Source organism: Mustelus asterias, unplaced genomic scaffold (assembly GCF_964213995.1).
Source record: "Mustelus asterias unplaced genomic scaffold, sMusAst1.hap1.1 HAP1_SCAFFOLD_2858, whole genome shotgun sequence".
NCBI lineage: Eukaryota > Metazoa > Chordata > Chondrichthyes > Carcharhiniformes > Triakidae > Mustelus > Mustelus asterias.
The window spans coordinates 2,761-28,439 of record NW_027592803.1 but is presented as its reverse complement, the minus strand read 5'-3'; the positions used below and the strand labels follow the sequence as shown (position 1 = coordinate 28,439).

At 48.8% G+C, this 25,679-nt stretch overlaps 1 protein-coding gene across 3 annotated transcripts; it reads right to left on the bottom strand.

Moving 5' to 3' along the window:
* Window positions 1-1,422: 1,422 nt before the first annotated feature.
* On the bottom strand, window positions 1,423-25,398 carry hgh1 (HGH1 cochaperone). Of its 3 annotated transcripts, none has more exons than XM_078207896.1 (8): window positions 25,286-25,398; window positions 24,630-25,186; window positions 22,041-22,141; window positions 15,627-15,725; window positions 11,095-11,186; window positions 5,814-5,936; window positions 4,019-4,218; window positions 1,423-3,955 (listed from the first exon to the last, which is right to left on the bottom strand). In XM_078207896.1, exons 2-8 carry the CDS (start codon window positions 25,169-25,171, stop codon window positions 3,952-3,954), a joined length of 1,161 nt encoding a protein of 386 aa, XP_078064022.1. In that variant the 5' UTR covers window positions 25,172-25,186; window positions 25,286-25,398; the 3' UTR covers window positions 1,423-3,951. The 3 variants fall into 3 exon arrangements, with proteins under 3 accessions (XP_078064022.1, XP_078064023.1, XP_078064021.1); XM_078207897.1 differs by having other exon boundaries at window positions 1,423-3,934; XM_078207895.1 differs by having other exon boundaries at window positions 1,423-4,218.
* Window positions 25,399-25,679: the final 281 nt, after the last annotated feature.

Here is a 25,679-nt window from a genome sequence, read left to right as displayed (position 1 = left end):
TTGGGTGAATAATGTTCCTCTAATATCTTGGTTGATTCTTGGTATATTTGGGGTTTCTCGGGCTCAACCAGACTAGAGTAAATTAAAGGTTTTACTGCTAATGGTACTGAGAAAGACAGGGACTATGATATCCTCAGGAATCTTCTTTGCGTGAATATTGGAATCTTTCTGCATCAGAATTCCAATTTTCTGCTTCATCACCAAAGGGACCAATGGCACCAAACTGACCCACCATTTTGCACAGCCTTCACGATCTACGCAGCATTTTGCTTACAGCTTCCTTTGATGTTAAGCTAGATCGATGTATTTTTAAATTGAGCTGATTTTAACAGTAAGAACTAACCCTTGATTCCAATACAAGGTATGGATTAACGTATAGACTCTTTATTTTGCACTCTCGCACGTGGCGAGCAGCCGGAACTCTCCTGACTCCCCAGTTACTTTTTCAGTAGGAATCTTTCTTTTTGTCCTCCTTCCTTTTCAGGCATTGGCCAGTGACAGGTACGGCCATCGACCTGCTGCTGATACTTCTCCACCCTCACAAACATCAGAGTCATAGGGGTTTACAGCATGGAAACAGGCCCTTCGGCCCAACTTGTCCATACCACCCTCTTTTTTTAGCCACTAGTCCCAATTGCCCACGTTTGCCCCATATCCCTCTATATCCAACTGACCCATGTAACTGGCTAAATGCTTTTTAAAAGACAAAATTGTACCCACCTCTACTACTACCTCTGGCAGCTTGTTCCAGACACTCACCACCCTGTGTGAAAACATTGCCCCTCTGGATCCTTTTGTATCTCTCCCCTCTCATCTTAAACCAATGCCCTCTAGTTTTAGAATCCCCTACCTTTGGGAAAAGATGCGACTATCTACCTTATCTGTGCCCCTCATTACTTTATAGACCTCGATAAGATCACCCCTTCGCCTTCTATGCTCCAGAGAAAAAAAGTTCCAGTCTATCCAGCCTCTCCTTATAACTCAAGCCATCAAGTCCCAGTAACATCCTAGTAAATCTTTTCTGCATTCTTTCTAGTTTAATATCCTTTTTATAATAGGGTGACCAGAACTGTACATAGTATTCCAAGTGTGGCCTTACCAATGTCTTGTAGAACTTCAACAAGACATCCCAACTCCTGTATTCAATGTTCTGACCAATGAAACCAAGCATGCCAAATGCCTTCTTCACCACTCTGTCCACCTGTGACCCCACTTTCAAGGAGCTATGAACATGTACCCCTAGATCTCTTTGTTCTGTAACTCTCCCCAATGCCCTACCATTAACTGAGTAAGTCCTGCCCTAGTTTGATCTACATCAACTCACATTTATCTAAATTAAACTCCATCTGCGATTCAAAGTTCGAGCTTCCAGTGGTAAGTCAGCTTCGATTTTTTAAACTCTAAATCCATACTCACCACGAGTTTTCAGAAAACAACAAGCAGGTTTATTACGAGCTGTCAACTGTACAAGGGCTGGATCGTGACTCTGGCAAAGCCCACGAAATACCCGACAATGTCACAGAGTGATCATGTGTTTGCATTCAGTGGCCATGCAACAACCAGTCAAATATATAAATCTCTCCCACGGAGAGAAGTAGAGGCCGCGTCATTGAATATATTCAGGTCAGAGTTAGATAGACTTTTGATAAACAAGGGGGTCAAGGGTTATGAGGCGCAGGCACTAAAGTGGAGTTAAGGCCACACCAGATCAGCTGTGATCTTAACAGAATGGCAGAGTAGGTTTGAGCGGCTGAATGGCCTACACATGTTCCTGTTTCTTATATAACCAAATGCTTCAATTGCTTAGGCTTTCATCTTTTCATCCAGGGCAGGTTGAGGGGGGGTCATACAGAAAGTGTTTCTGCACAAAATAAATTCAATACTTAAGACACAAGAACCCACAAAGTTAAAGAATACATCCTGCGCACGTTTCCTGCCTGATTTAATTGTGAGTGAGTTGTGGGCTCTGTGGTTCACGTGATGTTTCTGAGGAGTTTGAAATCCATCAGCGCCGGATATAACATTCCAACTCTGCTTCTTTTTTATTTGGGCAGTTGGAAGTGGGGAACGGATTGGCGCGTTGGGAGAGAGAGTTAAATACCACCCATCGCTGTAGTCAGTCACTGGGAATATTCAAGGAGGAAATGGATCGAATTCTGAACAGTGAGAACATGGAGAACAGATTGGAAAGGTGGAGCCGAGGAGGAAGATTCGTCACGAGCAGCTCGGAGAGGCCAGGTGGGCCGCATGCTGAATAGTCAACAGCATTCTTTATTCAAGGAGAGGGGAACAAAACTCTGCTGGAAATGATGACAGAAGATCACAGCGTGCAGAGATGGCCAAAGGAAGGATTTCACGATCAGAGTTTCTTACGGTTTAGCAACTGTGTGCAGTAATTCCCAGAGGCGTAGAGTTGTGGGCTCTGCGCTTCACGTGATGTTTCTGAGGAGTCTGAAACTTGGGTAGAGCTAATGTAGGGGGGAGCTATACGATAAATGGCAGAACCAAAAAGGGTGTAGATACGCAGAGGGACCTGGGTGTGCAAGTCTACAGATCCTTGACGGTGACGTCACAGGTGGAGAAGGTGGTGAAGGCGGCATATGGCATGCTTGCCTTTATAGGACGGGGCATAGAGTATAAAAGTTGGGGTCTGATGTTGCAGTTGTATAGAACGTTGGTTCGGCTGCACTTGGAATACTGCGTCCAGTTCTGGTCGCCACACGATCAGAAGGACGTGGAGGCTTTAGAGAGAGTGCAGAGGAGGTTTACCAGGATGTTGCCTGGTATGGAGGGGCTTAATTATGAGGAGAGATTGGGTAAACTGGGTGTTCTCACTGGAAAGATGGAGGATGAGGGGAGATCTAATAGAGGTGTATAAAATTATGAAAGGTATAGATAGGGTGAACGGTGGGAAGCTTTTTCCCAGGTTGGTGGTGACGTTCACGAGGGGTCATAGGTTCAAGGTGAGGGGGGGGGGAGGTTTAACACGGATATCAGAAGGACATATTTTACATAGAGGGTGGTGGGGGCCTGGAATGCGCTGCCGGGCAAGGTGGTGGAGGCGGACACACTGGGAACGTTTAAGACTTATCTAGACAGCCATATGAACGGAGTGGGAATGGAGGGATACAAAAGAATGGTCTAGTTTGGACCAGGGAGCTGTGCTGCATTGTTCTTTGCTGGGTGGGTGGCCTTGACAGAGAGGAGGCTTTAACTTCAGCTGGTTAAAATACCACAGAAAAACAAGCTTACATTTCCTCAGCACTTTGCAGCCACCGAAACATTTCTGATGTGCAGTCACTGTAGTAGATTTACACACAGCAAGATCCCACAAACAGCAATGACTGCTTGCAATGCTCTTTGCTGCGTTACTGGTCAGGACAGCAGGGGGAGATAGTGCCACGGAATGTCTTACATCCACCTGTGTGTGGAGATAAGGCCTTGATTTGATATTGCTGACCATGCGGCAGCCCCTCAGCACTGTGCTGCCAGCATCAGCCTGGATTACGTGTCCAACACACATCTTTCTGACGCGGAAGCTTAGAGAGAAGCCTCCATATCCTGATATCTCTTTGTTGAATAGATGCCACGCACACACACATTCTCCTCCCGAGGCAAGGGGACTGAGGAGTGGGTTCCTCTCAATCCCAGTTCAGTTACCAGGAGGTACAGGGAAGTGATCTGATGGGGATTCCCTATTGGGTGTTGTGAGGCTGCCTCTCCTTGCAAAGACACCATGGATTGGCAGTGGGCAGATTGGGGGGGTGGGGGGGTGGGGGGGGGAGCTGACGTGGTCCCACACACGATCATACATAACAACACTGCTTTGCAAAATGAGACCCTCTAACTGACCCACAGCGAATAAAGAATCTCACACAGCTTGTCAGATAGAGTTCAGTAAACACTGGATGCTGAGGCCAGGCCGGGACGTCACCTCTCCAGGCCGGGAGGTCACCTCTCCAGGCCGGGAGGTCACCTCTCCAGGCCGGGAGGTCACCTCTCCAGGCCGGGAGGTCACCTCTCCAGGCCCTCTGGGCTTTCCCCTCGTGCCCTACGCCCACTCTCTTGCTCCCTGTTCTTCAACAACTCCTCCTTTTCCTTCACAATCCGTCGCTGTTCTTCCTCATCCTGCAGCCTCAGCTTCCTTTCGATATCCTGGGGAATCTCCAGCTCCAGCAGATTCTCCATCCCAGCCTCCGGTTCATCAGATATCAGCACCTGAGGAAAGGAACAGCAACCACCTGACATTAAGCAGCATCCTGCGATGGATTCTTCACAATTCTTTCATGGGCTGTGGGTGCCACGGGCTGTGGGTGCCACGGGCTGTGGGTGCCACGGGCTGGGCCAAAATTTATTGCGCATTCCTAGCTGCCCCTTGAGAAGGCCCCTTCTGGAACCACTGCGGTCCCTCAGGTGTAGATACATCCATTGTGCTGTTAGGGAGGGAGTTCCAGGATTTTGACCCAGCGACAATGAAGGAACGGCCGATACATTTCCAAGTCAGGATAGTGAGCAACTCGGAGGGGAACCTCCAGGTGGTGGTGTTCCCAGGTATCTGCTGCCCTTGTCCTTTTGGTGAAGAGGGTCATAGGTTGGAAGGAGCTGTCGTAGGAGCCTCAGTGAGTTGCTGCAGTGCATCTTGTAGATGGTACACACGGCTGCCACTGTGCGTCGGTGGTGGAGGGAGTGAATGTTTGTAGATGTGGTGCCAATCAAGCGGGGCTGCTTTGTCCTGGATGGTGTCAAGTTTCTTGAGTGTTGTTGGAGCTGCACCCATCCAGGCAAGTGGGGAGTATTCCATCACACTCCTGACTTGTGCCCTATTGTGTGGGCTAATAATCCACTTCAACTCCACCTTCCTGTATCATCTCTTTCGTGCCCAAAGATGTAACAATCTCTGTCATGGATCTACTCAAGATGTGGAGATGCCGGCGTTGGACTGGGGTGGGCACAGTAAGAAGTCTCACAACACCAGGTTAAAGTCCAACAGGTTTATTTGGAGTCATGAGCTTTCGGAGCGTTGCACCTTCATCAGGTGAGCGCTCTGAAAGCTCGTGATTCTAAATAAACCTGTTGGACTTTAACCAGGTGTAATGAGACTTCTTACTGTGGATCTACTCAACAATGAAGCATCACAATCCTCTGGGGAAGAGAATTCCAAACATTCACAAGCCTTTGAGTGAAGAAATTTCTCCTCATCTCAGTCCTAAACGATCAAACACGTGTCCTGAGACTGATCCCATGTTGTTTAGATTCTCCATCAAAGGGAGACAATCTTTCAGCATCTGTACTGTCGACTGTGTTGTAATGTACAGAGCGTGGCAGCCAATTCCCCCCACCCAGCTAAACTCTCCCCCCCCCGATTAAACCCCACCCCCAGCTAAACCCCCGCCCAGCTAAACACCCCCCCTCCCCTGGGCAAAACCTCCCCACCTGGCTAAACCATCTCCCCCCTCCCCCACTCCTGGCTAAACCCCTTCCACCCCTGACTAACCCCCCCCCCCCAACACTCCCGGCTAAACCCCTCCCCCACTCCCGGCTAAACCCCTCTATCCAGCAATGAGCTAAATGACCAGCTCAATGGTGAGTAAGATTGTCTGAGGGATGTGTACTGGTCAGGAGAGCCAGTAGAACTCTACTTCAAACTGGAGAGGGGACCGGCACCCATGGCCTTCTGACTGAGGTCAGAGTGGTACACACTGAGCCAGATGAGAGACGGGAGCCTGGCGGAAACATCAAGAGCCAGCACTTGGCTAGGATGACAGCAGCAGTGAGAGGGGAACTCCCTTTGTGAAGCTCTTCAGCAATCCCACCTCAATGAGTTTCTCGCACGCTGCACCGACATCCAGCTCCTGCTCCCACTTATGGAACTCTCGCAGGATCACGTAGGCATTCTTCCCCTTCACCATCTTACGCCCACTCCTCGTGGCAGCCAGCTACAGAGAAACAAGTGGAATTTATCCAGAGATACTGAGAGACAAAACCATTTGTTACGTCCCGATCACATAAAGAAACAGATATAATTTTATTGGGAGATAAAACTTTAATTCCCCTGTAAACCAGTGGATGTGATTTATTTAGATTTCCAAAAGGCCTCTGATAAGGTGCCACATAGAAGACTGTTAAATAGGTTAAGGCCCATGGTGTTAAGGGTATGTTCCTAGTGTGGATAAAGGATTGGCTGACTGGCAGAAGGCAGAGAGTGGGGATAAAGGCATCGTTTTCAGGATGGCCGCCGGTGACTAGTGGTGTGTCTCAGGGGTCGGTGCTGGGACCACAACCTTTCGCAGTATACATTGACGATTTGGAAGAAGGAACTGAAGGCACTGTTGCTAAGTTTACAGATGATACAAAGATATGTAGAGGGACAGGTAGTATTGAGGAAGCAGGGGAGGCTGCAGAAGGACTTGGACAGGTTAGGAGAGTGGGCAAAGAAGTGGCAGATGGAATACAATGTGGAAAAGTGTGAGGTTCTGCACTTTGGAAGGAGAAATGGAGGCATAGACTATTTTCTAAATGAAGAAATGCTTAGGAAATCAGAAGCACAAAGGGACTTGGGAGCCCTTGTTCAAGATTCTCTTAAGGTTAATGTGCAGGTTCAGTCGGCAGTTAGGAAGGCAAATGCAATGTTAGCATTCATGTCGAGAGGGCTAGAATACAAGAGCAGGGATGTACTTCTGAGGCTGTATAAGGCTCTGGTCAGACCCCATTTGGAGTATTGTGAGCAGTTTTGGGCCCCGTATCTAAGGAAGGATGTGCTGGCATTGGAAAGGGTCCAGAGGAGGTTCACAAGAATGATCCCCGGAATGAAGAGGTTGTCATATGAGGAACGGTTGAGGACTTTGGGTCTGTACTCATTTGAGTTTAGAAGGATGAGGGGGGTATCTTATTGAAACTTACAGGATACTGCGAGGCCTGGATAGAGTGGACATGGAGAGGATGTTTCCACCAATAGGAAAAACTAGAACCAGAGGGCACGACCTCAGGCTAAAGGGACGATCCTTTAAAACAGAGATGAGGAGGAATTTCTTCAGCCAGAGAGTGGTGAATCTGTGGAACTCTTTGCCGCAGAAGGCTGTGGAGGTCAGGTCACTGAGTGTCTTTAAGACAGAGATAGATAGGTTCTTGATTAATAAGGGGATCAGGGGTTATGGGGAAATGGCAGGCGAATAGGGATGAGAAAAATATCAGCCATGATTGAATGGCGGAGCAGACTCGATGGGCAGAGTGGCCTAATTCTGCTCCTATGTCTTATAGTAAAGTCATGAGTGGAGCATTCTTAGCCTATCAGAGCACAGCATCAAACACTCCCGGGACAGGTACAGCACAGGGTTAAATACAGAGTAAAGCTCCCTCTGCACTGTCCCCATCAAACACTCCCGGGACAGGTACAGCACGGGGTTAGATACAGAGTAAAGCTCCCTCTGCACTGTCCCCATCAAACACTCCCAGGACAGGTACAGCACAGGGTTAAATACAGAGTAAAGCTCCCTCTGCACTGTCCCCATCAAACACTCCCGGGACAGGTACAGCATGGGGTTAGATACAGAGTAAAGCTCCCTTTACACTGTCCCCCATCAAACACTCCCAGGACAGGTACAGCACGGGGTTAGATACAGAGTAAAGCTCCCATTACACTGTCCCCATCAAACACTCCCAGGACAAGTACAGCATGGGGTTAGATACAGAGTAAAGCTCCCTTTACACTGTCCCCCATCAAACACTCCCAGGACAGGTACAGCACGGGGTTAGATACAGAGTAAAGCTCCCTCTACACTGTCCCCATCAAACACTCCCGGGACAGGTACAGCATGGGGTTAGATACAGAGTAAAGCTCCCTCTACACTGTCTCCATCAAACACTCCCAGGACAGGTACAGCACGGGGTTAGATACAGAGTAAAGCTCCCTCTGCACTGTCCCCATCAAACACTCCCAGGACAGGTACAGCACGGGGTTAGATACAGAGTAAAGCTCCCTCTACACTGTCTCCATCAAACACTCCCAGGACAGGGACAGCACGGGGTTAGATACAGAGTAAAGTTCCCTCTCCACTGTCCCCATCAAACACTCCCAGGACAGGTACAGCACGGGGTTAGATACAGAGTAAAGCTCCCTCTACACTGTCCCCATCAAACACTCCCAGGACAGGTACAGCACGGGGTTAGATACAGAGTAAAGCTCCCTCTACACTGTCCCCCATCAAACACTCCCAGGACAGGTACAGCACGGGGTTAGATACAGAGTAAAGCTCCCTCTACACTGTCCCCCATCAAACACTCCCAGGACAGGTACAGCACGGGGTTAGATACAGAGTAAAGCTCCCTCTACACTGTCCCCCATCAAACACTCCCAGGACAGGTACAGCACGGGGTTAGATACAGAGTAAAGCTCCCTCTACACTGCCCCCATCAAACACTCCCAGGACAGGTACAGCACGGGGTTAGATACAGAGTAAAGCTCCCTCTACACTGCCCCCATCAAACACTCCCAGGGCAGGTACAGCACGGGGTTAGATACAGAGTAAAGCTCCCTCTACACTGTTCCCCATCAAACACTCCCAGGACAGGTACAGCACGGGGTTAGATACAGAGTAAAGCTCCCTCTACACTGTCCCCCATCAAACACTCCCAGGACAGGTACAGCACGGGGTTAGATACAGAGTAAAGCTCCCTCTACACTGTCCCCCATCAAACACTCCCAGGACAGGTACAGCACGGGGTTAGATACAGAGTTAAGCTCCCTCTACACTGTCCCCATCAAACACTCCCAGGACAGGTACAGCACGGGGTTAGATACAGAGTAAAGCTCCCTTTACACTGTCCCCATCAAACACTCCCAGGACAGGTACAGCACGGGGTTAGATACAGAGTAATGCTCCCTCTACACTGTCCCCCATCAAACACTCCCAGGACAGGTACAGCACGGGGTTAGATACAGAGTAAAGCTCCGTCTACACTGTCCCCATCAAACACTCCCAGGACAGGTACAGCACGGGGTTAGATACAGAGTAAAGCTCCGTCTACACTGTCCCCATCAAACACTCCCAGGACAGGTACAGCACGGGGTTAGATACAGAGTAAAGCTCCCTCTACACTGTCCCCCATCAAACACTCCCAGGACAGGGACAGCATGGGGTTAGATACAGAGTAAAGCTCCCTCTACACCATCCCCATCAAACACTCCCAGGACAGGTACAGCACGGGGTTAGATACAGAGTAAAGCTCCCTCTACACTGTCCCCCATCAAACACTCCCAGGACAGGGACAGCAAATGGGTTAGATACAGAGTAAAGCTCCCTCTACACTGTCCCCATCAAACACTCCCAGGACAGGTACAGCACGGGGTTAGATACAGAGTAAAGCTCCCTCTACACTGTCCCCCATCAAACACTCCCAGGACAGGTACAGCACGGGGTTAGATACAGAGTAAAGCTCCCTCTGCACTGTCCCCATCAAACACTCCCGGGACAGGTACAGCATGGGGTTAGATACAGAGTAAAGCTCCCTCTACACTGTCTCCATCAAACACTCCCAGGACAGGGACAGCACGGGGTTAGATACAGAGTAAAGTTCCCTCTCCACTGTCCCCATCAAACACTCCCAGGACAGGTACAGCACGGGGTTAGATACAGAGTAAAGCTCCCTCTACACTGTCCCCATCAAACACTCCCAGGACAGGGACAGCACGGGGTTAGATACAGAGTAAAGCTCCCTCTACACTGTCCCCCATCAAACACTCCCAGGACAGGTACAGCACGGGGTTAGATACAGAGTAAAGCTCCCTCTGCACTGTCCCCATCAAACACTCCCAGGACAGGTACAGCACGGGGTTAGATTCAGAGTAAAGCTCCCTCTACACTGTCTCCATCAAACACTCCCAGGACAGGGACAGCACGGGGTTAGATACAGAGTAAAGCTCCCTCTACACTGTCCCCATCAAACACTCCCAGGACAGGTACAGCACGGGGTTAGATACAGAGTAAAGCTCCCTCTACACTGTCCCCCATCAAACACTCCCAGGACAGGTACAGCACGGGGTTAGATACAGAGTAAAGCTCCCTCTACACTGTCCCCCATCAAACACTCCCAGGACAGGTACAGCACGGGGTTAGATACAGAGTAAAGCTCCCTCTACACTGTCCCCCATCAAACACTCCCAGGACAGGTACAGCACGGGGTTAGATACAGAGTAAAGCTCCCTCTACACTGCCCCCATCAAACACTCCCAGGGCAGGTACAGCACGGGGTTAGATACAGAGTAAAGCTCCCTCTACACTGTTCCCCATCAAACACTCCCAGGACAGGTACAGCACGGGGTTAGATACAGAGTAAAGCTCCCTCTACACTGTCCCCCATCAAACACTCCCAGGACAGGTACAGCACGAGGTTAGATACAGAGTAAAGCTCCCTCTACACTGTCCCCCATCAAACACTCCCAGGACAGGTACAGCACGGGGTTAGATACAGAGTAAAGCTCCCTCTACACTGTCCCCATCAAACACTCCCAGGACAGGTACAGCACGGGGTTAGATACAGAGTAAAGCTCCCTTTACACTGTCCCCATCAAACACTCCCAGGACAGGTACAGCACGGGGTTAGATACAGAGTAATGCTCCCTCTACACTGTCCCCCATCAAACACTCCCAGGACAGGTACAGCACGGGGTTAGATACAGAGTAAAGCTCCGTCTACACTGTCCCCATCAAACACTCCCAGGACAGGTACAGCACGGGGTTAGATACAGAGTAATGCTCCCTCTACACTGTCCCCCATCAAACACTCCCAGGACAGGTACAGCACGGGGTTAGATACAGAGTAAAGCTCCGTCTACACTGTCCCCATCAAACACTCCCAGGACAGGTACAGCACGGGGTTAGATACAGAGTAAAGCTCCGTCTACACTGTCCCCATCAAACACTCCCAGGACAGGTACAGCACGGGGTTAGATACAGAGTAAAGCTCCCTCTACACTGTCCCCATCAAACACTCCCAGGACAGGGACAGCACGGGGTTAGATACAGAGTAAAGCTCCCTCTACGCTGTCCCCATTACAAAGCCTTTCTCTCTATTTGCGCTTCCCCAGCAGGTACGTACCAGGTTAATGGCCTCAAGCAGCATTTTGCGGATGTCTGGGTCTTTCTCACGCTGCTTGTCCTCAGGGAGATACTGGAGGTCCACTGGCAGTCCTGTGTCAGAACACAGAGGGTGAGAAACAGGAGGGAGACGTCAGCTATCATTTAACAATTGATAACACAACCCATTCCAGGAAGAGAATGGAGGAGAGATTAAATGAACTCTGCCACTCGCTCACCTCTCCCACCGCCTGTAACTCCCTCTGAAATCCATCACTGCCAGTCGATATGCTGAGCATTGACTGCAACTCAATGGCACCCATCAATCTAGTCTCAACACTTTCACTTCCGTACAGCATCTCACCTTGTCCCAGTCCCACCGCATCGCGTTACTCCTTCACAACTCGTTGTTCTCCATCACCCTGCCGTGTTTCTCATAGAGAATCCCCTTCCTCTCTCCACCGCACAGAGAAATTCCGCATTACCAGTCATTTTAAGATACAAAAGTCTGCATTAAGTTGATCTTTCTCTACACCCTAGCTATGACTGTAACACTACATTCTGCACTCTCTCTTTTCCTTCTCTATGAATGGTATGTTTTGTCTGTACAGCGCGCAAGAAACAATACTTTTCACTGTGTATCAATACATGTGACAATAATAAATCAAATCAAATCATTTTAAATCTTTGTCCTCCCTTCTCTCATCCCCTGTCCCTCACATTCACCGACTCCTGCCCACTCTAAACCTCTCCTGCTGAATAAACCCTTACCCACTCTTGCTCCCCATCCCCCCTGACCTTGCCTTCTCGGGCAGGTTCTCCTCTTTGGTTTTACTCACCGGCCCGGCCCATGTTGAACCGTATCTTCACCATCCCCGTCCCTTTCCTTCTACCACCTATCTTCTTAAAACCCTTTTCCATCAATGATGAGTGTGCGAAGTTCACCTGCTTTCTATATCACGGTGGCACAGTGGTTAGCACTGCTGCCTCACAGCGCCAGGGACCCGGGTTCGATTCCCAGCTTGGGTCACTGTCTGTGCGGAGTCTGCACTCTCTCCCCGTGTCTGCGTGGGTTTCCTCCAGGTGCTCTGGTTTCCTCCCACAGTCTGAAAGACATGCTGGTTAGGTGCGTTGGCCGTGCTAAATTCTCTCTCAGTGTACCTGAACAGGCGCCGGAGTGTGGCGACTAGGGGATTTTCACAGTAACTTCATTGCAGTGTTAATGTAATGACTAATAAATAAACTCTAAAGTCGAGGCGACTGGTTCATCTGGCTCCCCCACCACCCCTCTTCTGCGCCTTGGCAAAGCTTCAAATATTTCCCTTTTCCCTGGTCCTCAAACTCCATCCGGGCATTCTCTCCTCATGCCCCTCCCGAGTTACTCTTGCCCATGAGGCCCTGCTCCAGCTGAAATGAAGCCATTTCCAGCAATTGGCAGCACCCATCTTACTTGGCACTGTCAATGGTTCCCTCTTGCAATCAAAAAGCACCCGCTTCTTAAACAAAAACTCTCAAACCCTCTGCCCTCGCAAGCTAAATCTTTCCTTTTCTCTGTGAAATCCGTGCTGCCAGCTCCCAGAGCTGTGTCTGTCTGTCCCACAACCTCATGCTGAAAATGCTCCAATCTGGTTTCTATCCTTGAATTTGTAAGTAGAATTTCACGGTGTAATCTGATGAAGTTTGTTCCCTGGAGGGACACTCATTAGTTCTGTGCCAGGCACCAGAGAGACAGTAAGCTGGGCAAAGGCCTCGATCCCCTCTGGTAATTCAGTTACCTTCCACACGCCCAATGCCTATTAACTGAGATGTTACAGATTCTGATTGAGAGCATACGACTGGAGCTTCCAGTTTCCCCGACCGTGCAGCAATTAGAGTCATAGAGAGAGTCAGAGAGAGAGTCAGAGAGAGAGTCAGAGAGAGTCAGAGAGAGAGTCAGAGAGAGAGTCAGAGATAGAGTCAGAGATAGAGTCAGAGATAGAGTCAGAGATAGAGTCAGAGATAGAGTCAGAGATAGAGTCAGAGATAGAGTCAGAGATAGAGTCAGAGATAGAGTCATAGAGGTTTACAGCATGGAAACAGGCCTTCGGCCCAAATTGTCCATACCGCCCTTTTTTTTTTAAAAACCCCTAAGCTCATCCCAATTACCCGCATTTGGCCCATATCCCTCTATACCCATCTTACCCATGTATCTAAATGCTTTTTAAAAGACAAAACTGTACTCGCCTCTACTACTACCTCTGACAGCTTGTTGCAGACACTCACCACCCTCTGTGTGAAAATATTGCCCCTCTGGACACTTTTGTATCTCTCCCCTCTCACCATAAACCTATGCCCTCTAGTTTTAGATTCCCCTACCTTTGGGAAAAGATATTGACTATCTAGCTGATCTATGGCCCTCATTATTTTGTAGACCTCTATAAGATCACCCCTCAGCCTCCTACGCTCCAGAGAAAAAAGTCCCAGTCTATCCAGCCTCTCCTTATAACTCAATCCATCAAGTCCCGGTAGCATCCTAGTAAATCTTTTCTGCACTCTTTCTAGTTTAATAATATCCTTTCTATAATAGGGTGACCAGACTTGCACACAGTATTCCAAGTGTGGCCTTACCAATGTCTTGTACAAATTCAACAAGACATTCCAACTCCTGTGTTCAATGTTCTGACCAATGAAACCAAGCATGCTGAATGCCTTCTTCACCACTCTGTCCACCTGTGACTCCACTTTCAAGGAGCTATGAACATGTACCCCATGATCTCTTTGTTCTGTAACTCTCCCCAACGCCCTACCATTAACTGAGTAAGTCCTGCCCTGGTTCAATCTACCAAAATGCATCACCTTGCATTTGTCTAAATTAAACTCCATCTGCCATTCGTCAGCCCACTGGCCCAATTGATCAAGATCCCGCTGCAATTGGAGGTAACCTTCCTTACTGTCCACTATGCCACCAATCTTAGTGTTATCTGCAAACTTACTAACCATGCCTCCTATATTCTCATCCAAATCATTAATATAAATGACAAATAACAGTGGACCCAGCACTGATCCCAGAGGCTCACCGCTGGTCACAGGCCTCCAGTTTGAAAAACAACCATCTACAACCACCCTCTGACTTTTTCAAGAAGCCAATTTTATATCCATTTAGATACCTCACCTTGCTAAAGTCCATGTAGACAACATCAACTGCACTGCCCTCATCTACCTTCTTGGTTACCCCTTCAAAAAACTCAATCAAATTTGAGACACATGATTTTCCACTCACAAAGCCATGCTGACTGTCCCTAATCAGTCCTTGCATTAAACTCTGGGTGACCCGAGTAGGGTAAGTGTGAGAGTCTGTGCATACGTAGAGTCAGCAACCACAATGATGCCTTCCACAGCTGAATATGCCACGCTGACATTTAGGCTCACAACAGAGAGATGTCTACTTGAGTCAGATACCTCTGCCCCAGCGATGTCCCAGCCTGCAGGAAAGGGCAGGAATAAAATAACATTACGCCAATCCGCCAATGCTTTTTGGACAACGGATAAACTCTGTCTCCAGAATGGAGCTTTCAAAAAAATCACCACTGACCCCAGCCCCTTCCCCACGTTCCCCGTCTATGCTTAAACTTCCCCCCCTTCCCCAACTCCCCCCTTCCCCACATTCCCCTCTCTCTCCTTTCTCCACATTCCCCCTCTCTCCTTTCCCCACATTCCCTCTCTCTCCTTTCCCCACATTCCCTCTCTCTCTCCTTTCCCCACATTCCCCCTCTCTCCTTTCCCCACATTCCCTCTCTCTCCTTTCCCCACATTCCCTCTCTCTCTCTCCTTTCCCCACATTCCCCCACTCTCTCCTTTCCCCACATTCGCCCCTCTCTCCTTTCCCCACATTCCCCCTCTCTCTCTCCTTTCCCCACATTCCCTCTCTCTCCTTTCCCCACATTCCCCCTCTCTCCTTTCCCCACATTCCCCCTCTCTCTCTCCTTTCCCCACATTCCCCCTCTCTCTCTCCTTTCCCCACATTCCCCCTCTCTCTCTCCTTTCCCCACATTCCCCCTCTCTCTCTCCTTTCCCCACATTCCCCCTCTCTCTCTCCTTTCCCCACATTCCCCCTCTCTCTCTCCTTTCCCCACATTCCCCCTCTCTCTCTCCTTTCCCCACATTCCCCCTCTCTCCTTTCCCCACATTCCCCCTCTCTCCTTTCCCCACATTCCCCCCTCTCTCCTTTCCCCACATTCCCCCCTCTCTCTCCTTTCCCCACATTCCCCCCTCTCTCTCCTTTCCCCACATTCCCTCTCTCTCTCTCCTTTCCCCACATTCCCCCCTCTCTCCTTTCCCCACATTCCCCCTCTCTCCTTTCCCCACATTCCCCCCTCTCTCTCCTTTCCCCACATTCCCTCTCTCTCTCTCCTTTCCCCACATTCCCCCTCTCTCTCTCCTTTCCCCACACTCCCCCCCTCTCTCCTTTCCCCACATTCCCCCCTCTCTCTCCTTTCCCCACATTCCCCCCCTCTCTCCTTTCCCCACATTCCCCCCTCTCTCTCCTTTCCCCACATTCCCTCTCTCTCTCCTTACCTTCCATTTCCTCCTCACTCAGCTCCTCGGGACCAGCCAATGGCAGCAGCAGAAATGGGAGGATGTCGACATCATTGCCAAGCAGCCACTGGTGATAGGCTGCAGTAAGGAGACAGACAGGGAGAGCGATTAGCCCAGTGAACACACAGTAAGGAGACAGATCGGGTCTTGTCAATGTTAAGAGGCAAATATCCCATCTGGACGACAGCAGCGCTGACAATGCAGCACTCTCGGGTCACTGCACACTCTGAGGTCTGCTTATAATCACTCAGTACCAGGTTTATTTTTGCTCTGAGTCTTTGACTAGCTACTCGAACTAATGGTCTTTTTCTGTCCACTCCACAATGTGTGATGCGCAGGTTCGGTGGATTGGCCACGGAAAATGCGCAGGGTTATAGAGATAGAGTGGTGGGTGGGTCTGGGTAAGATGCTCTTTGGGAGAGTCAGTGCAGACTCGATGGGCCGATTGGCCTCTTTGTGCACTGCAGGGATTCTATGATGACCAGATAAAGTGAAAAGGTACGCCCCTGGATGAGTTTTATTTTCACAGAATGTGGGTGTTGGCCAGCATTTATTGCCCATCCCTAATTGCCCCTTGAGAAGGTGGTGGTGAGCTGCCTTCTTGCATCACTGCAGTCCATAAGGTGCAGGTACACCCCCAATGCTGTTAGAGAGGGAATTCCAGGATTTTGACCCAGTGGCTGATATATTTCCAAGTCAGGATGGTGAGTGACTTAGAGGGGAACTTCCAGGTGGTGGTGTTCCCAGCTATCTGCTGCCCTTGTCCTTCTAGATGGTAGTGGTCATAGGTTTGGTAGCAATAATAGGAAGACAGATTATTAATTGAATGGGTGGAAATTGAGAGAGGTGGATACTCAGCGAGACCTTGGTGTCCTCGTGCATCAGTCGCTGAAAGTAAGCGCACAGGTACAGCAGGCAGTAAAGAAGGCAAATGGTATGTTGGCCTTCATAGCGAGAGGATTTGAGTATAGGGATAGGGATGTTTTGCTGCAATTGTACAGGGCGTTGGTGAGGCCACACCGGGAGTATTGTGTGCAGTTTTGGTGTCCTTATCGGAGGAAGGATGTCCTTGCTATAGAGGGAGCACAGCGAAGGTTTGCCTGGCTGATTCCTGGGATGGCAGGTCTGTCATATGAGGAGAGACTAAGTCGGTTAGGATTATATTCACTGGAGTTTAGAAGAGTGAGAAGGAATTTCATAGAAACTTATAAAATTCTAACAGGGTTGGACAGGATAGATTCAGAAAGAATGTTCCCAATGGTGGGGGAGTCCAGAACTAGAGGTCATAGTTTGAGGATAAGGGGTAAACCTTTCAGAACTGAGGTGAGGAGAAATTTCTTCACCCAGAGGGTGGTGAATGTGTGGAATTCACTCCCACGGAATGTAGTTGAGGCCAAAACATTGTGTGATTATAAGAAGAAATTAGATTTCGCTCTTGGGGCCAAAGGGATCAAGGGATATGGGAGGAAGGGGATCATGATATAAATTCGATGATCAGCCATGATCAAAATGAATGGTGGGGCAGGCTCGAACGGCCGAATGGTTTACTCCTGCTTCTAGTTTCTATGTTTCTAAGATGCTGCCCTGAGGAACTTTGGTGAGTTTCTGCAGTGCGTTTGGTAGATGGTACACTGTGGCTGCCACTGTGTATCAATGATAAAGTTGAAAGTTCCTATAAAGAGACAGCCACAAAGCTTGCTGACTTCTCCAAGAAACATCCCTAAGCAGAGAATGTTACCTTTTTGAATAAGTGATCCAATTAATCCCAGGCTCATGCTCTTTCCCCAGAGCTCTGTAAATATTTCCTTTCCAACAAGTGAAGCCATTTCATTGTGGAAGTTATTCTTGAATCAGCTCTTTCTCTTTTGAATGGAACACTACTTCCAGACATTTTCCATTTGCCCACGCAATCCACTAACTCCAGGTGCAGGGAGCTCTGTCCCTCCAATTCTCCAATGGATGGATTCTGAATCTCAACACACTAATCTTCTCCTCTCTCCTTGCCCAGACGGCAGATGCAAGCAAGAGGAGCAGGAGTAAACCACTCGGCCCATCAAGCCTGCTCCCCCATTCCATACCATCATGGCTGATCATAGAATCCTACAGTGCAGAAGGAGGCCATTCAGCCCATCAAGTCTGCACCGATCACAAAACCACCCAGGCCCTATTCCCGTAACCTCACATATTTACTCTGTTAATCCCTGATACTAAGGGGCAATTTCGCACAGCCAATCAACCTAACCCACACATCTTTGGACTGTGGGAGGAAACTGGAGCACCCGGAGGAAATCCACGCAGACACAGGGAGAATGTGCAAACTCCACACAGACAGTGACCTGAGGACGGAATTGAACCCGGGTGCACCATGCTGTGAGGCAGCAGTGCTAACCACTGTGTCACCGTGCCGCCCAAATCTTGGGTTTCAACTCCACTTTCCTGCCCGCTCCCTTAATTCCTCAAGAGATGAAATATCTGTTTATCCCAGCTTTAAATATATTCAACAACGGAACATCCACAACCCACTGAGGGAGAGAATTCCAAAGAAGAAATTTCTCCTCATCTCAGTCCTAAATGATCGACCCCTTATCCTGAGACCGTGCCCCCGTGTTTTAGATTCCCCTGTCTAATGGACCATAATTCCATAAGATTTCGGGTAATCATGGAAAAGGACAAGAGTGGCCCTTGGGTGAGGGTGTTTAATTGTGTGATGACCAATTACATCCAAATTAGACAGGAATTGGGGAATGTGGATTGGGAGCGGTTATTTGAGGCAAATCACCTTCTGGCATGAGAGAGGCTTTTAAAGCCAGTTGATTAAAGTGTAGGACAGGCAGGTCCCCTCAAAAATGAAGGATAGAAATGGCAGGATTCGGGAAGCATGGATGACAAGGGAACCTGTAAACTCAGTCAAAAAGGAAAAGGAAGCATTCGATAGGTCTAGGCATCTAAAAACTGACAAAGCCCTTGAGGAGTATCGTGAAAGTAGGAAGAAACTTAAACATGGAATTAGGAGGGCTAAAAAGAGCCATGAAATGTCTTTAGCAAACAGGATCAAGGAGAATCCCAAGATTTTTTATGCATATGTTAGGAGGAAGAGGGTAGCAAAAGAAAGAGTAGGCCCACTCGAGGACAATGGAGGGAAGTTATGTGTGGAACCACAGGAAGTGGGTGAGAGCCTTCATGAGTACTTTGTGTTGGTATTCACCGAGGAAAAGGACATGATGGATGTTGCGGTCAGGGATAGGTGTGTGAACACTCTACAGAATGCCAATATATCAAAGGAGGAAGTGTTGAGTATCCTAAATTGCATTAAAGTAGACAAATCCCTGGGACCGAATGGGATCTATCCCAGGATACTGTGGGAGGCAAGTGAAAAAAATAGCTGGGGCCTTGACAGATATCTTCACATCATCTTTGACCACAGGCGAGGTTCCAGAGGATTGGAGAATAGCCAAAGTTGTTCCCTTGTTTAAGAAAGGAAGCAGGGATAATCCAGCAAATTATAGGCCGGTGAGCCTGACGTCAGTGGTGGGGAAGTTTTTGGAGAAGATACTGAAGGACAGGATACATGCACATATATACGGTGGCCCAGTGGTTAGCACTGCTGCTTCACAGCGCCAAGGACTCAGGTTCAATTCTGGCCTTGGGTGACTGCCTGCGTGGAGTTCTCCCAGTGACTGCGTGGGTTTCCTCCCACACTCCAAAGATGTGCGGATTATGTTGATTGGCCATGTTAAATTGCCTGCGTGCCCCAAGATGAGTAGGTTAGGATGATTAGCAGGGTAAATACGTGGGGTTGCGGGGATAGGGCCTGGGTGGGATTGTTGTTGATGCAGGCTCGATGGGCCGAATGGACTCCTTCTGCATTGTAGGGATACTATGATTTGGAAGAAAATGGACTAGTTAGTGACAAGCAGCATGGTTTTGTACAGGGAAAGTCATGTCGAACCAACCTGATTGAGTTTTTTGAAGAGGTCACAAAGAAACTTGAAGGGCTGTGGATGTAGTTTATATGGACTTTAGTAAGGTGTTTGACAAGGTCCCTCATGGCAGACTGGTACAAAAACTAAAATCACATGGGATTCGGGGTGGGCTGGCAGATGGATACAGCATCACAGAACCCTACAGTGCAGAAGAGGCCCTTCGGCCCATCGAGGCTGCATCGATGCACGAAATGCCCTGACCTGCCCACTTGCCAGCACTTGGCCACAGTCTTGAATGTTAGGGTGTGCCAAGTACTCATCCAGGTACAATGCAGGTGGAGAAGGTAGTCAAGAAGGCATACAGCATGCTTGCCTTCATCGGCCAGGGTATTGAGTTTAAAAATTGGCAAGTCATGTTGTAGCTTTATAGAACCTTAGTTAGGCTGCACTTGGAATATAATGTTCAGTTCTGGTCGCCACACTACCAGAAGGATGTGGAGGCTTTGGAGAGGGTGCAGAAAAGATTTACCAGGATGTTGCCTGGTATGGAGGGCATTAGCTATGAGGAGAGGTTGGAGAAACTTGGTTTGTTCTCACTGGAGCGACGGAGGTTGAGGGGAGACCTAATAGAAGTCTATAAGATTATGAGAGGCATGGACAGAGTGGATAGTCAGAAGCTTTTTCCCAGGGTGGAAGAGTCAATTACTAGGGGGCACAGGTTTAAGGTGCGAGGGGCAAGGTTTAAAGGAGATGTACGAGGCAGATTTTTTACAGAGAGTAGTGGGTGCCTGGAACTCGTTACCGGGGGAGATAGTGGAAGCGGATACGGTAGTGACTTTTAAGGGGCATGATGGGAATAGAAGGATATGGTCCCCGGAAGGGTAGGGGGTTTTAGTTAGGTCGGGCAGCATGGTCGGTGCAGGCTTGGAGGGCCGAAGGGCCTGTTCCTGTGCTATAATTTTCTTTGTTCTACTTCTAAAAGGATATGAGGCATCCCGCCTCCACCACCCTCCCAGGCAGCGCATTCCAGACCGTCACCACCCTCTGGGTAAAACATTTTTCCTTAAATCCCCCTTAAACCTCCCACCCCTCACTTTTAACTTGTGTCCCCTTGTAACTGACCCTTCAACTAAGGGGAACAGCCACTCCCTATCCATCCTGTCCATACCCTTCATAATCCTGAACACCTCAATCAGGTCGCCCCTCAGTCTTCTCTGCTCCAGAGGAAACAACCCAAGCCTATCCAACCTCTCTTCATAACTTAAATGCTCCGTCCCAGGCAGCATCCTGGTGAATCTCCTCTGCACCCCCTCCAGTGCGTTCATGTCCTTCCTATAATGTGGTGACCAGAGCTGCACACAGTGCTCCAGCTGTGGCCTCACCAACGTTCCATACTCCATATGACCTCTCTGTTTTTGTAATCTATAACCCGGTTGATAAAGGCGAGTGTCCCATATGCCTTTTTCACCACCCTATTAATCTGCCTTTCACCTTCAGAGATCTATGGACAAACACACCACTTTGGAACATCCCAGTGTCAGACATTTCATTGAATACTTCCTTGTCAAATTACTCCTTCCAAAGTGCATCACCTCACACTTTTCAGGGTTAAATTCCATCTGCCACTTATCCACCCATTTGACCATCTCGTCTACATCTTCCTGTAACCAAAGACACTCAACCTCACTGTTAACCACAAAACTGGCTTGGTTATGGAAGACAGAGAGTAGCGGTGGAAGGGTATTTTTCAGAATGGAGATCTGTAGCTAGTGGGGATCTGTAGCTAGTGGTGTTCCATCGGGATCAGTGCTGGGATCTCTGTTGTTTGAAGTATATATAAATGATCTGGAGGAAAATGTGGGGGGTCTGATTAGTAAGTTTGTGGATGACGGTTCAGAACAGAGTTGAGGGGGAACTTCTTCTCTCAGAGGGTAGTGAATCTCTGGAATTCTCTGCCCATTGAAGTGGTGGAGGCTTCCTCGTTGAATATGTTTAAATCACGGGTAGATAGTTTTCTGATCGATAAGGGAATTAGGGGTTATGGGGAGCAGGCGGGTAAGTGGAACTGATTCGCTTCAGATCAGCCATGATCTTGTTGAATGGCGGGGCAGGCTCGAAGGGCCAGATGGCCTACTCCTGCTCCTGTTTCTTATGTTCTTATGAAGATTGGTGGAGTTGCTGATAGTGCCGGGGATTGTCAGATAATACAACAGGAAATAGATAGATTGGAGACTTGGACACAGAAATAGAAATGGAGTTCAATCTGGACAAATGCAAAGTGATGCATTTTGGAGGATCAAATTTAGGTATGAACTATACTGTAAATGGCAGGACCCTTAGGACTATTAACATAGTGCGATCTGGGCGTGAAGGTCCACAGTTCCCTGAAAATGACAACACAAGTGGCCAAGGTGATTAAGAAAGCAAATGGTTTAACCTCCAGTTCCAGTTAGAAAACTGAGACACTCACAATGATCAAAGCAGCAGTTGCGGAGTGTGCCCACAACTCCTCCTCTCCGCACACTGGAATCCTGGTACTGTGTGTAAGGGAGAAGCCGCTGAATAACACACCTGTAGGCAAAGAACAAATCCCAGAGTGACATGGAGGTCACTGCAAATAACAACAACTCTTCCTATAGACACAGAGTAAAGTTCCCTCTACACTGTCCCCTCAAACATTCCCAGGACAGGTACAGCACGGGGTTAGACACAGAGTAAAGCTCCCTCTACACTGCCCCCATCAAACACTCCCAGGACAGGTACAGCACAGGGTTAGATACAGATTAAAGCTCCCTCTATAGGCTGAGGGAGCTCGGTCTTTTCTCCTTGGAGAGATGTAGGATGAGAGGAGACCTAATAGAGGTATATAAGATGTTGAGGGGCATAGATCGGGTGGACTCTCAGAGGCTTTTTCCCAGAGTGGAAATGTCTGCTACGAGAGGACACAGGTTTAAGGTGCTGGGGAGTAGGTACAGGGGAAATGTTAGGGGGAAGTTTTTCACACAGAGGGTGGTGGGCGAGTGGAATCGGCTGCCGTCAGTGGTGGTGGAGGCAAACTCAATAGGGTCTTTTAAGAGACTCCTGGATGAGTACATGGGACTTAATAGGATGGAGGGTTATAGGTAGGCCTAGAAGGTAGGGATATGTTCGGCACAACTTGTGGGGCCGAAGGGCCTGTTTTGTGCTGTAGTTTTCTATGTTTCTATACTGTCCCAATCAAACACTCCCAGGACAGGTCTAGCACGGGGTTAGATACAGAGTAAAGCTCCCTCTACACTGTTCCCATCAAACACTCCCAAGACAGATACAGCACGGGGTTAGATACAGAGTAAAGCTCCCTCTACACTGTCCCCATCAAACACTCCCAAGACAGATACAGCACGGGGTTAGATATAGAGTAAAGCTCCCTCTGCTGAAGAGGCAGTGTTCCGAAAGCTTGCGCTACCAAATAAACCTGTTGGACTCTAACCTGGTGTTGTGAGACTTCTTACTGTGCCCACCCCAGTCCAACACCGGCATCTCCACATCTCAGCCATAATAGACAGAGGGTAGCGGTAGGTGTTTTTCTGAATGAAGGTCTGTAACTATTGGTGTTCCGCAGGGATCAGTGCTGGGACCTCTGCTATATATATATAAATGACTTGGAAGAAAATGTAGCTGATCTGATTAGCAAGTTTGCAGATGATACTAAGATTGTTGGAGTTGCGGATAGTGATGAAGATTGTCAGAGAATACAGCAGGTTATAGATAGACTGGAAAATTGGGCGGGGAAATGGTAGATGGAATTTAATCTGGACAAATGTGAGGTGATGCATTTTGGTAGATCCAATTCAGGTGGGAGCTATAAAATAAATGGCAGAACCATCAGCAGCATAGGCACACAGAGAGATCTGGGAGCACAGGTCCACAGATCCTAAAAAGTAGCAGTACAGGTGGAAAAGGTGGTGAAGAAAGCATATCACAGAATCATAGAAACCCTACAGTACAGAAAAAGGCCATTTGGCCCATCGGGTCTGCATCGACCACAATCCCACCCAGGCCCTAGCCCCATATCCCTACACATTTACCCGCTAATCCCTCTAACCTACACATCTCAGGACTCTAAGGGGCAATTTTAGCATGGCCAATCAACCTAACCCGCACACCTTTGGACTGTGGGAGGAAACCGGAGCACCCGGAGGAAACCCACACAGACACGGGGAGAACATGCAGATTCCACACAGTGACCCAAGCCGGGAATCGAACCCAGGTCCCCTGGAGCTGTGAAGCATCAGTGCTAACCACTGTGTCACCGTGCCACCCATATGGCATGTTTGCCTTTATCAGCCGGGGCAGAGTTTAAATGTTGGCAAATTATGTTAGTTATATAAAAGGTTGGTTAGGCCACATTTGGAATACTGTGTCCAATTCTGGTCACCACACTACCAGAAGGACGTGGAGGCTTTGGAGAGAGTACAGAATAGGTTTACCAGGATGTTGCCTGATATGGAGGCTATGAGGAGAGATTGAATAAACTGGGGTTGTTCTCTCTGGAAAGACAGAGGCTGAGGGGCGACCTGATAGAAGTTTATAAAATTATGAGGGGTATAGATAAGGTAAACAGTTGGAAGCTTTTTCCCAGGGGCAGAAATGACAATCACAAGGGGGCACAAGTTCAAGGTAAGGGGGGAAAGGTTCAGTGGAGATGTGCGGGGGAGGTTTTTTGCACAGAGGGTGGTGGGGGCCTGGAATGCACTGCCAAGTGAGGTGATTGAGGCAGATATGTTAGCAATATTTAAGACTTATCTGGAAAGGCACATGAACAGGTGGGATAGAGCGGATAGTTTAGATGTGATCGGCACAGACTTGGTGGGCTAAAGGGCCTGTTCCTGTGCTGTACTGTTCTTTGTTCTAAGCATTTCCTGTCTGAATATCTTTATTGTCTTATCCTGTTACCTTAACAGAATGAGGTGAGTGAACATTAGACTCTGTGTCCCTGCTGCCTCTTTATAACCAGACTGTTTTGTTCATGTTGCTATTAGTTAGAACTGGTTATGAGGGAAGTTGTAATGTAGCAGACCTGTCCTTATCCAGTATGAACTTCCTGGCTTCTGCTAACTGGGTCAGGTTGGACAGCAGTGGCCCCAGGTAGTGAAGTTCCGCCTTTTTGTTATAACCGTCTGTGCAGAAGATGTCGACAATCTTTGCCAAGCCTGGGCCCTCGTTCTGAATGGCTCGGAACACCTCGGCACACGTGTCCTCCTCCCTGGAGAGGTTCGACAGGATGGAGCAGATCTGGTCGGAGAAGTCATACTCAGGGTCCAAGAGGTTGGCCAGAAGCGTGGGCACAAGGGGCACATCCTGTACCAGGGCCCGGTGTACCGTCACATCAGCAGACAGGTTGACCAGGACATAGTAGCAGTCCTTCGCCACTGCCCGGCTGGGGTCTCTGGTCAAGGCCAGCAAAGCCCGCAGGATGTCCACACTCTGGCCCAGGAAACTGCGGCCGTCCTTGCTGCCAGATAGGCCCAGCACACACTCAGTGGCCTGGCCTTTAACATCCAGCCGCGTGTCGAGTGTCAGAAATGCCAGCAGCTCCTGTGTCTGTCCTTCAGTCAGCATGGCGTCGGTCTGAGTCTGTGACGGAAACACACAGCGGTAAATGAGACTTTGTACCAAGCAGACAGTGAACGCAGAGAGAACTAAGTAAAGTTTATTAATCACAAGTAGGCTTACATTAACACTGCAATAAAGTTACTGTGAAAATCCCCTAGTCGCCACACTCCGGCGTCTGTTCGGGTACACTGAGGGAGAATTTAAAGAACAAAGAAAATTACAGCATAGAAACAGGCCCTTCGGCCCTCCAAACCTGCACCGACCATGCTGCCCCACTGAACTAAATCCCCCTACCCATTTCCACTACCTCCCCCGGCAACAAGTTCCAGATACCCACCACCCTGTGTAAAAAATCTGCCTCGTACATCTCCTTTAAACCTTGCCCCTCGCACCTTAAACCTGTGCCCCCTAGTAATTGACTCTTCCACCCTGGGAAAAAGCTTCTGACTATCCACTCTGTCCATGCCTCTCATAATCTTGTAGACTTCTATCAGAACTCCCCTCAACCTCCGTC

Coding starts and splice junctions, on each gene's coding strand:
- hgh1 (XM_078207895.1), bottom strand. CDS start 25,171: ATGCTGACTGAAGGACAGACACAGGAGCTGCTGGCATTTCTGACACTC. Junction 15,726..22,040: donor CAACTGCTGCTTTGATCATT/GTGAGTGTCTCA, acceptor TCCTTACTGCAG/CCTATCACCAGTGGCTGCTT. Junction 11,187..15,626: donor GAGTGAGGAGGAAATGGAAG/GTAAGGAGAGAG, acceptor GTTCTGACACAG/GACTGCCAGTGGACCTCCAG.